This window comes from Melanerpes formicivorus, unplaced genomic scaffold (assembly GCF_026170545.1).
Source record: "Melanerpes formicivorus ecotype bairdi unplaced genomic scaffold, bMelFor1.0.p_v2 SCAF_1, whole genome shotgun sequence".
NCBI lineage: Eukaryota > Metazoa > Chordata > Aves > Piciformes > Picidae > Melanerpes > Melanerpes formicivorus.
Window position 1 is genome coordinate 26,434,244 of NW_027142353.1, and position 17,653 is coordinate 26,451,896.

At 39.5% G+C, this 17,653-nt stretch overlaps 2 protein-coding genes across 3 annotated transcripts in view; one reads left to right on the top strand and one right to left on the bottom strand.

The window, feature by feature from the left end:
* ST6GAL2 (ST6 beta-galactoside alpha-2,6-sialyltransferase 2) overlaps positions 1 to 16,769 on the top strand; it is a 33,128-nt gene extending 16,359 nt beyond the window's left edge. Inside the window, exons 5-6 of one of the 2 annotated variants that reach the window (XM_068137643.1) lie at positions 11,906 to 12,206; positions 14,412 to 16,769. In XM_068137643.1, the coding sequence (XP_067993744.1) occupies positions 11,906 to 12,174 (269 nt within the window). In that variant the 3' untranslated portion in view covers positions 12,175 to 12,206; positions 14,412 to 16,769. Of the gene's footprint in view, positions 1 to 11,905 lie in introns of both variants that reach the window. The other variant, XM_068137633.1, reaches the window with a different exon arrangement.
* The window catches only part of LOC137440899 (pinopsin-like), a 102,438-nt gene continuing 94,219 nt past the window's right edge, over positions 9,435 to 17,653 (bottom strand). The window contains exon 4 of the mRNA XM_068137655.1: positions 9,435 to 9,709. Within this exon, the coding sequence (XP_067993756.1) occupies positions 9,482 to 9,709 (228 nt within the window). The 3' untranslated portion in view covers positions 9,435 to 9,481. The remainder of the gene's footprint in view (positions 9,710 to 17,653) is intronic.

Consider the following 17,653-nt stretch of genomic DNA (forward strand, 5'->3'; position numbering starts at 1 on the left):
CCACATCCAGCTGGTGGCCAGTCAGTAGTGGAGTCCCCCATGGATCAGTGCTGGGCCCTGTGCTCTTTAACATCTTTATTGATGATCTGGATGAGGGCATTGAGTCCATCATCAGTAAATTTGCTGATGACACCAAGCTGGGGGCAGTTGATCTGCTGGAGGGTAGAGAGGCTTTGCAGAGGGACCTCGACAGGCTGGACAGATGGGCAGAGTCCAACGGCATGAGATAGAACACATCCAAGTGCTGGGTTCTGCACATTGGCCACAACAACGCCATGCAGAGCTACAGGCTGGGGTCAGAGTGGCTGGAGAGCTCCCAAACAGAGAGGGATCTGGGCTACTGGTCGATGGTAGGATGAACATGAGCCTGCAGTGTGCCCAGGTGGCCAGGAGGGCCAATGGCATCCTGGCCTGCATCAGGAACAGTGTGGCCAGCAGGAGCAGGGAGGTCACTCTGCCCCTGTACACTGCACTGGTTAGGCTGCACCTCGAGTACTGTGTCCAGTTCTGGGCCCCTCAGTTTAGGAAGGATGTTGACTTGCTGGAACAAGTCCAGAGAAGGGCAACGAAGATGGTGAGGGGCTTGGAACACAAGCCCTATGAGGAGAGGCTGAGGGAGCTGGGGCTGCTTAGCCTGGAGAGGAGGAGACTCAGGGGAGACCTTATTACTGTCTACAACTACCTGAAGGGGGGTTGTAGACAGGCAGAGGTTGGTCTCTTCTCCCAAACAGCCAGCACCAGACAAGAGGACACAGTCTCAGGCTGTGCCAGGGGATGTTCAGGCTGGAGGTCAGGAGGAAGTTTTACACAGAGAGAGAGTGATTGCCCATTGGAATGGGCTGCCCGGGGAGGTGGTGGAGTCGCCGTCACTGGAGGTGTTCAGGAGGAGACTTGACAGGGTGCTTGGTTACATGGGTTAGTTGATTAGGTGGTGTTGGATGATAGGTTGGACACGATCTTGAAGGTCTCTTCCAACTTGGTTCATTCTATTCTATTCTATTCTATTCTATTCTATTCTATTCTATTCTATTCTATTCTATTCTATTCTATTCTATTCTATTCTAATACAGTTGTGCTCCAAACAGCTGTATGAATCACAGAATGTTAGGGATTGGAAGGGACCTCCAGAGATCATTGAGTCCAATCCCCCCTGTCAAAGCAGGGTCACCTAGGGCAGGTCACACAGAAACACATTCAGGCAGGTTTTGAAAGTCTTCAAAGAAGGAGACTCCACAGCCTCTCTGGGCAGCCTGTTTGGTGCTTTGTCACCTTCATTACAAAAAAGTGTCTCTTCCTCCTGAAGGAAGACAGGCTGGAGGGTATGACTTGTCACAGGCAGAGAGACCTGTATCCCAGAATCTAAACTCTTTATAGCATGGACCATAGTGATTTTGATCACTTTATTAGAATGACTTACTGTAAGTTTGTATGTAGTTCTGTTCAATTAGAACAAATAGAGATTCTGTGCTAGGATCTGGTTTGTTCATATTTACATCAGCAGAAAGTCAGGAAGCCCTCTGTGAGCTGTGGTTACTTGTGGAGGGAGAGCAGCAGTTCCTTAAATCACTATCGCTGCCAGTAACACAAAAAAGAAAATGATTCTGGGTCAAGTGAAGCACTTTTGTTTCAAGCTTTTAACCCTTTGTAGTCCCAATATACAAAAATGGACAAATGTATACATTAAAACATGAAAATATCAGACCAGCAATGTCAGGAATGTATTAGGGTGGTCTTAGACTGCAAGTAAGTAATTCCATTTTTAAATTGACAACTGTGTCTATTTGTGCTGCTTATTTATAAGGAACTGAGTCTTCCCAAAAGGAAGATGCTTGCTGGAATGTCTTCCTACAGTGTTCTTCAGCAGCAATAAGTCAGTATCCTTCAGCAGTGATTGGTGTCAAGGGAATCTTCTGACATTGTTAATAGCTGTATTAAAGTATTTAAGTCACAGTATTATTAAGTCTCTTGGAAAAAGGGCCAGTGGCTTCTCATACATGCTCTCTCACTTTAGGGGAATGAAAGTTTGAGAAGAGGTAGGACCTTTTCCCTGGTTTCTTCACCCAACGGAAGCTGGGGACATTTTTAAAATGTGCACTTCTTTGGGATGTGAGATGCTCTGCTGGCATAACTCCCTCTTGAAGCTCCTGGATCATCAAAACCTGACATACATTAGCTCTGCACCGGCATTTTGCTGAAGAGAGGTGGTAGCATTATGATAGCTGGTGGCTGGGGTGAGCAAAGCACAGCACATGTCCCTGCTGTGGGGGAGGGGACAGGAGAGGAAGGGGAGAAAGTTGTGGTGCAGTTAGGATTGGTTGTTCTGTAAAGGTTATGTACAAAATAAGGCGTGGCCTTCGAATGATTTAGTAATACTACATTGTGTGTACATTCATGTAGTTTTAAACCTTTTAAAGATGTCACTGCTTCCAGACGCTTCTGAAATGTTAACACACAGCATGCACACACTACAGAGGCTCCTCATTATAAATTACTTACTCTTTGTCTCCCTAATCTAATAGATGAGCTTTGAGAACCCATTCTTGCGTCCTTTGAACATCATTTTTGCAGCTGCCACCTTCATGCTTTTTGACAAAACTCTGCAACATATTCTCATCATTTTGCATTGGTGTTAGGCAGTTGCCACAGTGGATTTTTGTGGTTGAATTTCTTGGTTCACAGTTGGCTGAAAATTGGTTTGCTAAATAAGTATTGGCATTTTTATATCTTGTCTTGGACTTTGATCTCCTCCATTTTTCTTAGAAGTACTGTAAGCATTCAACCACCAAATCTCAGATTTTAATTCCACTGGCAAATCCTGAATTGGCAGTTGAGACAACATCACTGTTAGTGGGGAAGGATTTGCCCCATCTTTTGGAAGCAGACATAAGTGTTACCTCTTCCTATTGATACATTTCTCACTGAAATATTAACTTGCTTTTCTTTCCCTCTTTCTGAGCGTGGCAAAGCTCAGTTTTAATTGAGGATAATTAATTGGAAGTCTCTGTTTTTACCGTTCTCCTGTAAGAAAGCTGTTCCTGTACCCTCCTTGGTAGCCTTTGTAAACAGCCTAGTTCTGACATTTTTGTCATCTGAAGACCAAGACTAAATCTGCTTCCTTCAGTTTCTCAAGAGCAGCATTCTGTGTCTGTTGAATGGGATGGTACAGTTTGGGGTTTTCTTAATAATGTCTAGGTTATATAGAGGCTTTTCTGTGAAGATTTTTCTCCTGACCATTGTTTACTAACTGTATTTGCCAAGAATTCCTAGTTACCATAATCCATCAGTACACTTTGCTATCTTGCCTCTTTAGAGATGATTTTACTTGAAATTCACATTTGTATGTCATTACATACCCAACAGCTTTTGTGTTTTTAAAAAGCTAGTTGAAAGCTCTGGTGTGCTTTTGGTTGTTTGGGGGTTTTCAAATTTTTTTTAACTCCCAAATGAAAACGTGATCTGTGTAGATTTTTACATGTTAGGTTGCGTGTGTAAGTGGTAGTCTTTGCTCTGTGTTGTAGCTTTTAGCATAACATGAACCACTGAAGGCAAAATGATGACTGAGCCCAGATTACTTTATTGCTGGGAGAAAGAAAGGCTTGTTTGAGGCTTTACATTTGACATTACAGATTTAACAGTTATGCGTCATTAATAGCTGATAACATTATTTTAATCTTCATTTGCATGCATCAAGACAATAGTACAAGCAAGACTATCATTACACTGCAGCAGTTACAGATCATTGTATGACTAAGAACTTAAATTTAAAATGGCTTCAGTAAGCATGTTGAATGGAAGAATGCAGCTGATCTCCTGCTCTGCTTAGAATAAATACTGGAATGAACTGAAAGAAACAATATGACACATTAAATGAGTTGCTTTTCTTACTGTTACTTACTCAGCTGTTTACAAGCAGTTGGTAAAGGAACAGAAAAGAATAGTGTTTACTCTTTCCAGCTCAGTTTTGTTCAAGTGCTATCACACAAATAAATAATACCACCAAATATAGAAGCTTTAAATTCTTCGTATTCTACTGAAAAGCACTCTGAAATTTGAGTATCTCCCACTTCCTGTAGTACAGAGACAAAAGTCATAGTTCTCCTCTTACAGCACCCCAAATCACATTTTAAAAATGTTTCTTATTCTAGTGTATCATTTAAATTTGAACAATGCATTTAAAATTATACTATATTACTGGACAGTATTTTCCAGTCTATGATCATATTACAGAATATAATATTGTGATTAATGTACAGATTTTTGCATTTAGCGTTAAGTGATAAATATATAATTTTCTAGGTCTATTACATAATGTATCTATGCATCAAAAATGACAAGAATTACACAATTTGTTAAGCTTAGGCAGAGGGCCATCTGTGACAATTAAATTCCCTAATAGGTACTTGGTTTTCTTGTGGTTAATACTGGTCATATGCTGGTTTAGAAATGTAATATTTAAAAACAAACCCAAAAAAACACAACAACAAAACCCCACTAAAACCAGGGCTCCTTTTACTATATGTTCCAAAGAATAACTGAGAGACATTTGGCCCAGTTTCAAGGAGTAACAGGTTTTCCTGTGGTACCTGAAATACAATTAAGAGACACTACAGAAGTGGGTTAACGTATAGAAAACTATACATTCTAAATGCTGTATGTTTGTTTGTAAAGCTTTCAAGTGCACAGTTTATCAAGCACAAACTCACTGGTGTGTCCAGCTAAACTCTTCTGTAACTAATTTTGTGATGTGTGTGAAATGAGACACATTATGAGTGTAATAATCAGATTATCTATATTTAAATGTTTCCATCATCTCCTTATACTTTGTTAAAAGGATGCTGAGTTCTTCCTGAATGTTTGAATTGCACTTACTATTCTAGATGCTTTCATACAGCATCTGTTGTATTCAGGCTTATTAAACTATATTTTATTTACTTGTAAACCAGAAAACATTATTTTTTAATTGATTTGCTAACCACAAAACCTAATTGAACTGTACATAAGATCTGTGTTGAAAATTCACAATCTCTTGAGTCACTAAAATTGTCAAGAACAAATTGAAAAGCATTCTCTCCCTTTGATTAGAATCCATAGCGTAAGTTCATTTGTATAAATGATCCATGCAAGGAATTTAGTCTTCATCTAATTCTAGTTTTAATAGGTTTGGTGCAGATTGTAAAAACTCAGGATTTTATGTGCATCAATTGGCCTGAGTTTAAACCATACCCAGCACTTCCTGACACTATAGATACCTGCCAAATAGGGAAAAAATAGTAATAAATCCTTCTAAGGATTTTGAGATACTAATATATAATATTTTGAAATACTTACTTGGTATCTATTGTACTGTTATAACAAACCTGCAGGTTGACTGTTTCTCTGATGGCCACATAATTTCTTTGGAATAATGTAAAGTATTTTACAAAGAATATTTTATGCTCACAGTCTGTGTTTTGGTGTCTAATGCAATATTCAGGAACATCACCATTCCCCTGTAAAACGTTCCTAAAGCACACCTTTGAATGATCTACTGTAAAACAACCTTTCTACACACAGACAGAAGTATTTTGCATTTTTCCATTTTCCCAGTTGTAATCCAAATGGAACTTTTGAAAATCCAGCCAAGCGAATTAGGGTAGATTCAAATAGCCTGTAGAGAAATATCTTCAGTTGTAAATTTTAATGTGTGGTTGCAGCAATCACATTTGCCAAAGTTAAATCATGCTAGATATCCTTACTTTTTCCTTACTATGAAAGTGTGATTCGATATTTGAAATCTGAAAGTTTTAAAGCTAAGCAGCAGACTTGGAGGAGACCCAGAAGTTATATTCCAAGCTGCTTGCTGGTTTCACAGTCATGCCTGCAGTATTATTTCTGCATGCTTCAGTAAACTTCTGAAAGGATTCAACAGCTCCATTTCCATCCTTGGAAATATTCAATACTGGGCTGGATAGGACCCTAAGAAACCTGATCCAACTACTACGTTTTCTCTGCATGGGGACTCTGCTGTGAACTGCCCACACGTTTCCCTTCAAACCCCTCCACAGATCTTACTCACACTGGCAATATTTCTGCTGGTTTGTGCCGGAGCTTAATAGGTTCTTGACCAAATACTGTAGACAGTATGGTAATGCTGCTATTACTACATTAATCCAATTCATCTAGTTTTTGCTGAGCTTTTTTTAGGCCCACCAGTGAAAAGCAGACTTTGAGCTGTACCTCCTGGACTTCTCAGTGTTCACTCTAAGGAGAACTGCACCCTTTCTTGTTTGCCTACAGGCTTTCCCTTTGAGGTTTACTTTTTCATAAGTTACATATGTCCTCTGGCCTTTCCTAAATACTCTAATTTTATGCTTTCACTCCTATTTCTGTACCTTAATCCTTATGAATATAAAAAAAAGCCATCTTCTCTCAGCTTAATCCTTGAACATAAAATTGACTACTGTTTATGGTCCATGGTTGGTCAGCCAGGGAGCAGGACTAGCTTTAGATGCTTTTGGTGCAGGTCTGTATTTGTGTTAGTTAGACTCAGACTTCTTAGAGCCAAAATTAGGCACCTCTTAAATATGTCAGTGAGACCTCTACACATGAAATCTTCCTCCTATACTGGGAGTGCAGGTAGAACTCCTGAAGTACAAATTGCTTTGCTATGACTCATGTTTCCTCTATAGTCAATGAAAAGAAACAAGAATTTCTGGGGTTTGATTTTGTAATCTGTTTTTAAATGTCTACTCTGGGATGAGTATACATGTGCTTCTTCCTAAAAGTGCCTGCTTCTACTGACAGCAAAGGAGCCCACGGTACCTGTTTCAGCTGTGGGTAACTGCTCCAGTGGGCACATTTGGTCAGATGAGTCACACCTTGTTTTCATTTCTTCTGATCATGCTCTTACAAAAGCCAATTTTTTTTTTGTATTTTCCCCACAAAGCTCCAAAAGTTTCTGACCTAGGAGAGTGGAGAAGAAGGCGATTGATAGCAAGAGCCAAATTCTTATTTTCAGTTTTGCCTAGTCATTGGAGAAGACCAACAGTTATAGAAGTGATTCATCCCATCCTAAAGTAGACATCTAAAATAAGTAAGATGAATTGTGTACTAGAAAAGCCTGTCTCCTGCATTGTCTATAAAGTGCAACTTAGACTAGCTAGGTCAGAAATGGCTATGAACATCTCAGTGAGATGAATTTTGCCCAGCCTATAAGGTATTGGGACAATGACTGTCATCTTATGCTCATTAGTGTCATCTTAGGTCATTTGTAAGCAAGGCTGTACTGTTTCATATGTAGTAATTGTGTGTTAACGGAAACCTAATGTAAGGACTGGGGACAAAGACAAGCACTGAAATGTGTCATATGGAAACTCTATACCCTACGGGCTATAAAGCTATGTGGTCTGCATTCATGCTGATGGTAATGGTCATGAAGGAGTACTGAGGTATGAAACAAACAGAGATTATGCTGAATCAATCTGTCAGTGATGTGAAAAGTACATGGACAAAAGAAATTAGTAGATAGGCATGTCCTGTGGGCAATACAGGGACACAAAGTAAATGCGTGGCACTTGGAAACTACAGGTTAATATGTGTGAGAGGAAATGCAGAGAGATTCAGCCGTGGAAGAGAAGCATAGGAAGCAATGATACATTAAAAGATGTGTGCAGATAACAAATGGGAAATAATGTAGGACTTTGCAGAGTGAACTGGCAAGTGAGGCTTACAGGAGCAAAGTAAGTCAGTAATCAGTCAGGTGCGTACCTCTCCTTTAGCTTTGAGATTGCACACAAAACATAAAAGTTCAAATGTAATACACAAAAAAATATTTTGAAGATCACATAAGTGCCAAAAAGTTACTGGTAATTAAAAAAAAAATCATAAGATCACTGAAGGTAACTGGAGGAGAGAAGGGAAAATGGGGAAACTGAGTTGTGAGGTAGATGAAAATGTAGACAGCTTAGCACACTTACACCTGCTGAATATAGATGTCAAGAATTCACTATGATGTTGTTAACACTGAGCAAAGAGAGAAACTGAGTTTAAGAGTGGTACTAAAAAATATGTACTGGAATGTAAGACCCACAGCACAGCGTGCTATGATGGCAACCCCATTTCAGGTACTTAAGAGAAAGAAGCCAGACATGGCATTAGAAATTAACTAAAATTAAAACTGAATATATCCTAGCATGTGGACTGTTGTAAATGTTCTCACAGTCTAAAATACTGATATTCTTTGAAAGATGGTCAATTATTATTTTTTGTAAACATAAATTATAGTAATGGCTCTATTATACCATTGCTGAGCCCTGTGGAAGGAGATTCACATTGTCTTAATAAATCCATTTATTCCCTATTTTAGTGTGGACTGTATTTGTGTAAAAAGAACAGGTTCTTTTCCAAAAAGATCTGTCTTTCTTTTCTTTTTTGCTTTTGCTTTCCCCCCTTTTTTATTTTTGTATAGTACTGTCTTATCTTTTGGGTTTGAACCAAACAGCAGGAGCAAATCATTCCAAGAGAGAACTGGAGGAACTTACTTCCTCAGATTCATGTACATTGAGTGTATAATCCTTGGGATCTCACCCATAGGTGTTTGCAAGTGCGGTTGCTGGTCATACCACACTGTTGGTCTCTTTGACAGAGAGTCTGTGATGTTAGAGGAGCTAAAGGAGAAAAAGTCCAACCACTGTTCTTCCTCATAATAGTGTTTGGGCACTTAAAATATCATCAGGTCTGCAAGTCTCAGGAGTACTCCCATTTCCACCAGGACAGATAAGCATCTGTAGCCCAGGGACAACTCTAAATGTGGTAATCTCTACTGTCTGTCTTAGCTCATCTTACAGTCTGTTGACTTTGACTCTAGACTTCAACACAAAGATGTGCTGGAAATTAGTTGTTAATACTCAAAAACTAGCTCATTGAAGAACTGCCTTCACAGGATGTTAGGGGTTGGAAAGAACCCCCAAGTCCAACCCCCCTTCCAGCGCAGGACCCTAATAGAATCTAGCACAGGTTGAACAGGAATACATTCCTTCATCAAAACATTATTGTCCAGCATGAGCAAAAACTTGAGTCAATTGTCAGAAATTATCATTATTCATGAGCAACCTAATCTGAAATCCCAGACATGGACTGGATGGAACAAGGCAAGAAGGGCAAAGAGCAAAACTAGATAGCCTAGCCTGCCTTTTAGATTGATTCTGGAAGACATTAATCCATGGGTCATTAGAACTAAAACTCTACCACTTTGAATTGCTTCATTAATTAATTTACAGGAAAGCCAATGATACTGCTTAAAATTTTGTCATTGTTGAAACATACCTGCAGTGATGTGGCCATCTTTACTGTTACTAAGGAAATTAATTATAAGAGAGTGCCAATTTTTCCTGTCCCTGAAATGTCAACTTCCTTTATTGATTGTAAGGTTAACTGCTTAATGTGGCAGTGAAACGAAATACACTCTGGTTAAGGCTTGTATTTTCTGTCAGAGCCAATTCTCCTAAGACATTGGTGGTACAGCTTTTGAAACTGGCTCCAAGCTTGGCTCTGGCTGCAGGAGAGAAGTCCTTTTCCTGTCTGTTTCCAGATGTGGTTCATTATTGCACACATTTCCACCATCCATTCTCTGATTCAGCTGGATAATGGTTACCTTGGAAGGGCAGGTGAGCTCTCCATCAGTGGACAAAGGAGGCTGGCAGTGGAAAAGCTGACGAAAGCATTTGTAAAACTGAAACAACAAGCATACAATTCTAGACTTAGTTGCTGCAGGCTGCAATTCATCTCTAACAGCTTGGAGGAAAGCAAACATGGTTTATTAAGCTCACATTTTTTGTTCAAATAGGCATTAAATATTTTTTCATAATGAATCTGTGTTTCCTGCTGCTTAAGACTGAAGTTCACTTATATTTGTGGATTTACACTTTGAAATTGATATGCTTGCCTTTTTGCAGGTCATAGGCTCTGCAGAGTGTAAAGCTGTAGAACAATCTAAAATATTTTCAGAAGCTTTCATTCATGATAAAAGCAGACTTAATCACAGAAGTAATTGGTTTTCAGTTACTTCACACAGGAAGGAAAAAAAAATCATGTTGATAATCTAATGATACACAGCAGGGAGAACATAAGGTTCTTCACATTAGCAAGCCATTGAAACCTCCGTGTTCCCAAGCTACAAACAAAACTTCAGAAAGTGCGTTTGCTTAATTAATGAACCAAAATAATTTTTTGTGTTAATTTATTTCACTTGGGACCTACCCAAAACACCTTTGATGCTTTATGATTCCAGAGCTGTTGTACGGGGGAAAAAAAAGCAATTACATCCGTTCTCATGTATAAGTGCAAAGCAAGCAGAAAGATACAGCCACTTCCTGTGAGAGCTGACAGTCACATTCAGCAGACGAGGACACCAGTAATGCAGCAAGTGCTTCAATACATTTTTCTAATCATACTTATTTTTTAAGCAAAATATTTTAAAAAATATAATGTCCAAGGCTTGCTTTTTCATCTTCCTTTCATATGGCTACATGAAACAGAAGGGGCTTCCAGAAGCTGTGATTGATGTGAAAGTGTTGCAGTTTGGACAGTGCTGCTGATCAATATCTGATACTAGCCCCTTCGAAAAGGTGCACCCACAAGAGTAAGATTTCTTTAATTTCAAATCTGTAAAGACCTTCTGTTAGTATGGATTTACAGGTGTACTGGAGGAAAACAAAGTTTGCCTAAGCCCACTTACCTCCCTTCTGAATCTGTTCTGGTCTAGTTTTGATCTTGAGTAAGGGTTAAGGAAAGTAACAGCCTCTCAGGACTGCATCTATGGTCAAAGTTATTTTTCACCTGGCTTTAAATGGGAAATTTTTCCCGTATGGCCTTTCTTAGCCACTACTGACAGTGCCAATGATACTCTGCCATTGATACGTGGCAGGGAAAAGTGGGTTGACATTTTGTGGATTTCGCTGCTGAGCAGAAGGTGGTCCGAGGCTTTGCCTTGTGACAAGACTACTCTAAGCAGGAATTCACTTTCCTTGGCCCCTGTCCATGAGACTTTTCCCCAAACTGTCAGAAGCTGTGGGCTTTTGTGCCACCACTACATAGCTGATATTTCTACACCTGCCCCTCTGTATGTGTCTAGGCTGCATTCTAGATCATATCTTCCTGCCTAGAGAGAAGCAAGAGGATGGAAAAAATGGAATTGTCTCAATTCCAAACTAAAAAAGACCAACATTATAATAGGGTGGATATGTTACAAGGAATACATTGATACCTTAATATTGCCAATGCTCTGAATGAAATACCAAAATTTGTGTTGTTGAGGGAAGAAATATGGGTGCAAGTGGCCCATCTTTCCATTCTTGTTTCCCCTTGCCGTGGTGTTATAAAAAACCAGGAAGGGCAAATCAGTCAGATTCTTCATAGCCTTGAAGATTAGTATGCCTGTAAATAGCATAAAAGCACGACACAACTGATCTGTCTTTCTAAACAAGCTCAGGTATTGATAATATACAAGAAAACCAATAAAAGTGATCAGTTGACTCAAAAAAAACTCAGCATGCAGCTGCAGTAAGTGCCACATTCTTGTGTGGGATGTTCTGTGGACAGGACAGGGTAGAATGGGGAAGGTGGGATGGAGCAGTCTTCTCACTGAAGGAGGCTAATGGTGTACAAGCCTTTTATAGGCTTTTTACTCTTTCCTTGTTGTTGTCCTATACTGTGAACTCTGCAAGGATTGCAATCTTTATGTATCAGGGACAAGTGAAAAGTGCTCTAACAAAAGGAACTATTACTTCACACGGTTGTTTTGCTGAAGTAATAGGGTGTGCAACAGAAAAGGGAAGCACAAAAGAAAAATGGATTGGGTAAAGTCAGGGAAATTTCTATGAGAAAGGTGAAATCTGGAGTTCACTTTTGTTTTCATTTTCTGCTCCAGGTATCCTCATCATGATGTCCATGTGTAATGAAGTGCATGTGTACGAATACATCCCTTCAGTCCGACAAACTGACCTCTGTCACTACCATGAACTCTACTACGATGCGGCGTGTACCTTAGGAGCCTACCACCCACTGCTCTATGAGAAGCTGTTGGTGCAGAGGATGAACAAAGGTTTGCAGGATGATCTGTATCGTAAAGGGAAAGTCATTTTGCCAGGGTTCAAAGCTGTCAAGTGCCCTGACCGATACAATTTCCCACACTTATAGAAGAGAATCCTTCAGAAACAATGTGCAATAAGGTACTACTGTCATACTATAAACAGGAAGAGAATACTTGAAAAATGTATCTTAGACCAATCTAGTCTTGAGTCTATAAATTGTAATTAGGTAGCAGGCATGAGAAATACTTCTTTTCTGAGCCTGAGTATTTATTATTGCTTTGCAAACAGTTAAGGAAAAAAAACAAACAGGCTTAGCTCATGAAAAGTGCAAAGGACATACTTAGGCAGAAATATATTGTATTGTTGTGGGTGTGACTGTCAGAATTTATTGGTGGTCTCTTATGCCACATATGCTAGACAGTAACTTTTGTTTTTTACATGAACTTAACTGTCAAACCTGGCATTGTGAAACAGCCTCTATTGTTCATGTACAGAACGGCCAGTTGAACAATGCAGTTTCTCATGGCTCCATGGGAAGGAATTTCACACTCTCCAAGAATGATCTCATCACTCCTCCAAGCTGTGCAGTCATTGACAAGAGCAAACTTTAATTCCTCAGACACAGGTTCAGTTACAGACCTCCAGCTGTACAGGGGGCCTTATAGTGGGTATGAAGTCAGTGCAAATGGAGGTGGCTGTATGCACAGCTAAACTAGTTAAACCACTGGATGTATTTTTGATGCCAAACCCCCATGCGTGCTCTCAACTGTGTAAGGCAGAGGGAAAAGAGAAATGGCAACAAACATATCTGTAACCCATTCAGGAGAAATCTCTCCCTGGGAGGCCTATCAGGAAGGTGTAAGTGAGATGGAAGTGATGCCTTCCTCTGGTCTGTGCAGATAAGGAAGATCCAGAGGAAGTTGAAGGAGGCTGTACAGTACTGAAGGCAAGTGCAGAGGGAGCTTAGCTTTCTGCAGCAAAGATAGCATTCAGGATTACAGACATAATTTGTTAGATATATAATTGAGTTCCAAACCAGACTCACTTGTTCACAAGTTACTGCTGTTAAGTAAGCATAGGGAGTTTTCTGCCTCAAAAAAACATGACTGTGGATTGTGTATGGAGATAATTTGTTATTTTCCTTCTTAACACACAGTGAGAATATATTCTAAGGCACTTCAAAAAATCTGCCTAGTTGCTAATATATTTGAAGCATTACTTTTTCTTGTCAAGGATTGAATTTCAGATTTTCCAACTGGCAGGAGGTTAATGTTTTGATTTTTTTTTTTTTTTTTCACACAGCTACACCCTTTCTCTTAGGTTAAGGTCAGCAGGAATGTATGTACACAAAAGCACAGCTGTATTCTACTCATACATTTAGTGTAAAACTGGCAGCTCAGAGGGGCACTGGAAAGAATAGCTGAGTGATTGTAGTGGAAAGTATTTTTTGCTTTGTCTTAAAAACAGAAAGGCAATTGAAGAGTGCATATAATATTAATGACTATTGCCTCTTCAATAGTGTAAATATAATCACAGAATCCTTTTTCTCTCACTCTACTCTTTGGAGGTCTGATGATTTTTCTTCCTCAAAAGTAAAGAATGTGTGTCTGACACAGGACTTAGCCTTTTTTTCCCAGGTAGCCTCTTAATTTGCCCTTTATGATTCTCTTGATATTCCTTTTGTTGACATAAAGTGTGTCCAGATGATCTAAAAACTGTACTTCTGTCATGTGTGGATAGTTACCCCCATAAATCATTTTGGTTTACACTAGCCTTAGACTGGATATATAGCATAATGATTTCTTTTTAATGTTATGTATGGCAGGCAGCAACTTTTATTCTTAAAGTTAATAACACTGTTACTCAATTTTGTGGAGAATAGATAACCTGCATAAGACTAATCTGTTTTCCATATGGTTGGTGCCCTATTTGCAAAACATACAAGGTTTGAGCAGTGCAGTCAAACATGGCATTCTTTCCTGTATGCTGGGTTAGCTACCCCATCTTGTAAAGGAAGGCAGCTGATTAGCTTTCTAGAACTAGTGAGTATGCTGCTTTTCCATAAGATGGAAATCTTCAAATTCTGAAAAAGAAGCATATTACTCTGGTCTGCAACCACTAACCTTTTACTTTGATTTGCACAAAGAAGAAAAATACTAACTGCATTGCTCAACTGCCCACAGCAGGGTTATACTGTGTAACTCCCCCCAGTAATCTGTCAGAATAATCAACATAGGAGTTGTACAATGTAAGACAAATTACACAGTACCTACTTCATACATAATTTCAATCATAATGCAGAACCAAGTCTGAGATGTTATAAAATGAACTGTATATTTTTAGTTTTCTGGACTGTGCACTTTCAAACCTTCCCAGTAGAAGTTTTTTCTTCGCTGTATCCTGATTTATACGGCAGTGCTCCTTCCACAAGTGCAAATGTGGGTGCTGTTGCACCATCACCTCAGAAGATGCTGCAGAGCTGGGCTGCAAATGCTTGCTTGCTCACAGAGGAAGAAGACCAACTTTTGATGCCCATCTTGAGAAGATAAGCATCCCTGGCATGGCTTCCTAATACTGGTTTCCACTGTGATGTTTCACTGGTCTGCCTGCTCAAACACCTTTTGGCTCCTGAAAGAGATTTTACTCCTGTACTTTGTCTTGTCCTCTTTGGTTTTTGGCCCAAGTGCAAGTGTACCTGATCTGCTAACTGAGGGCTCACTTCCACTTGCAGCAAGAGAGAAAGGGGCAGCAGGCGGATCATAAATGACCGGCAGAGGTGCTCCCCTCACCACTGCTTACATTCCATGGCATTGGCATTGCTGGCTTTTATAGGAACCCAGCAACTATCTTGACATTTTGGCATTTCCCCATCCACTGCAGGAGGGAGATCATGTTCAGTGTATTTCAAATGATGAGTGTGCAGTGACACTGAGCCATGTATCTTTTAATAGTAAGTGCTGGGTTTAGATACATTATTAAATGCAGACAGTATGAAAGGAAATGGATTTTCAAATCCAGACTGTGAATTTTCTGAGGGCAAAAAAATACAGCTATGTCTTCATAACTCTCCAGTGTGGCTGTTACATGCTGACACCATGGAACCTTAAGAGAGACAGGAGATTTGCCCAAACCCAGTTCTTGAGTTGTATCATCAGCCAAGCAAATGCCTCTGCTGGTCAGCCTCTGAAATCCCTTCACACTCGTTGCAATAATACAGGTCTAAAAGTCTATGGAGTTTTACTGACAAATAGGAGTAAGTTGCCTTTAAATGTTATTGAGTCTAATTTCTGTGCCCTGGTGCTGTGGAAAACGGTTGCACTTAGCTGAAACAAACCAGAAACACAGCAGCAGCTTTAGGAAATGTGCTGAGTTTATGCTGAAATTCATTATATTCTTTATTCCACTGTGAATTCTGTAGCTTTTCTGACTTGCGGTGCTCTATCATTTTATGCATTCAGAAAGTATTCTTCTGTTTATTCAAGGAAAAAAAAAAAGTAAGTTTTTGCTTTGTTTTAAGCCAAAATCTTTTTGCTAGAAAAAAACCCACAAATGTACTGATTGTTTTGTTCCTTTATATTTCTAAAGGTTATCTGAGCATAAACTCATAAGCTCAGTCAGTCATTCCTTGGATGGAACTACTACATCTTTTTTTACCTTGCTGTGCAGTTTTATGCTGTTGAAACTCCAGTATAGTCAGTGTAACTATCATAAAAATATGTACCTTTGGGAAGAGAGAGAGAAAGAGAGAAGGGTAATTTACACTCTCTAATCTACACTCTTTCTGCACAAATTAAGCTAAATCATTGCATGTCTTTGGTCGGGCCACTTTCTTTGTTGAAAGCATCCAAAATCACTGAACTATTTGCTGTAGATCTTTTGCCAAAGTCAGGAAAACTGAGACAGTTTTTTCTTAAGTAAGGACAGGTGTCTACACTTGATGGTTGCACAGACTGAACACAGTCATTTTAGAGGTGGGTTGAATTGAACATTAGTTCAAAAACCACATAGTGGGTTTTTTTTCCACTTTAAGTTCCTTTTTCTTCAGCAGTTTTTAAGGATGGACAGTGACACAGATGTACCATGGAAGGAATATTAAATGCATTAACTATGGAAATAAATGGCTATGATATTTCCTTTCATGCTCTCCAAAGCTGATGCATACTGAATATATGAAATTGTTTTCTGAAGCAGATAGTTCAGAAGACTGTCAATAGAAATCATCTGAATCTTTCCCAGGAGCTATCCTCATACACACACAAGGAGGATACCTGATTTAACTGTTCAATATTTAAAGCAGCCCATGTCTGGGCACACCTGCATCACTGAATGAATTTTGACACTGCAAATTTCTTCTCTCTGGCTTAGTGATCAGACTCAGAGTTTTGTTCTTGAGCTGTATGTGATAGTCTTGACATTTATTCATATCATCTCATCACTCTTATGTCAGTCATTGAACTATTCAAGTATAGACTGTGTACTTTTTTAATAGCTTTGAGAATTATTTTGTATGATGATTTTTTTAAATGAATGTGTACTCTAACAACAAAGCTCAAGATTTTACAGGAGTCACATTTTTAAGCAGTGTTTGTATACATTTTAACACTTTTTTATATTTTCTATTATGATTTTGTATATTTTTACGTATGCAGAGTGTACAGATCTTTTCCTGTAAATAAAACATTTGGTTTTGTTTGTTCAGTAGTACTGGTCTCTTCATATTGCCTTAAGTGAATGACACTGAACTGCAGATGGAATAAAACAGGGAAGGTAGCTGTCAGTTCTGCCCACAATTGCAATGAAATCTTAAATGGAAATGGACAGACAGGCTGACAAGTAGCTTTCACAGTAAACCATGGAAAAGAGGTGAATATTGTAAAGCCAGTTTTAGTCTAAAGTGAATGTGCCTACCCAAGCAAGTGCTCTAGGATTGCCCAGGATTGCCCAGCATACCATACCGTTCTATGTTTGGCATTAAATTTCTTGGGATAGTCAAGCTCTCTAAGGAGGGCTCATACTTTGATGACTTGATGCTACACTTATAGTATCACAGTAAATTAGAGGTTGGAAGGGACCTCAGGAGATCATCAAGTCAAACCCACCTGCCAAAGCAGGATCACTTAGGGAATTCCACACAGAAATGCATCCAGGTGGGGTTGCAAAGTCTTCAGAGAAGGAAACTCCACAACCTCTCTGGGCAGCCTGTTCCAGTGCTCCATCACCCTCACTGTAAAGAAGTTTCTCCTCATGTTGAGGTGAAACCTTTCTACTATGTTCAAGCCTGAACCTGTTGCTTCTTGTCTTATTAGTGTGTACCACTGAAAAAGAGTTTGGTCCCCTCCACTTGACACCCACCCCTCAGATATTTATATACATTGATGAGATCCCCTCTCAGTCTTCTCAAGACTAAACAGCCCCAGGTCTCTCAGTCTCTCTTCATAGGGGAGGTGCTCAAGTCCCCTAATCATCCTCATGGCTCTCTGTTGGACTGTCTCCATCAGTTCTGTGTCTCTCGAACTGGGGAGCCCAAAACTGGACACAGTATTCCAGGTGTGGGCTCACCAGGGCAGAGGGATAGAAGAACTTCC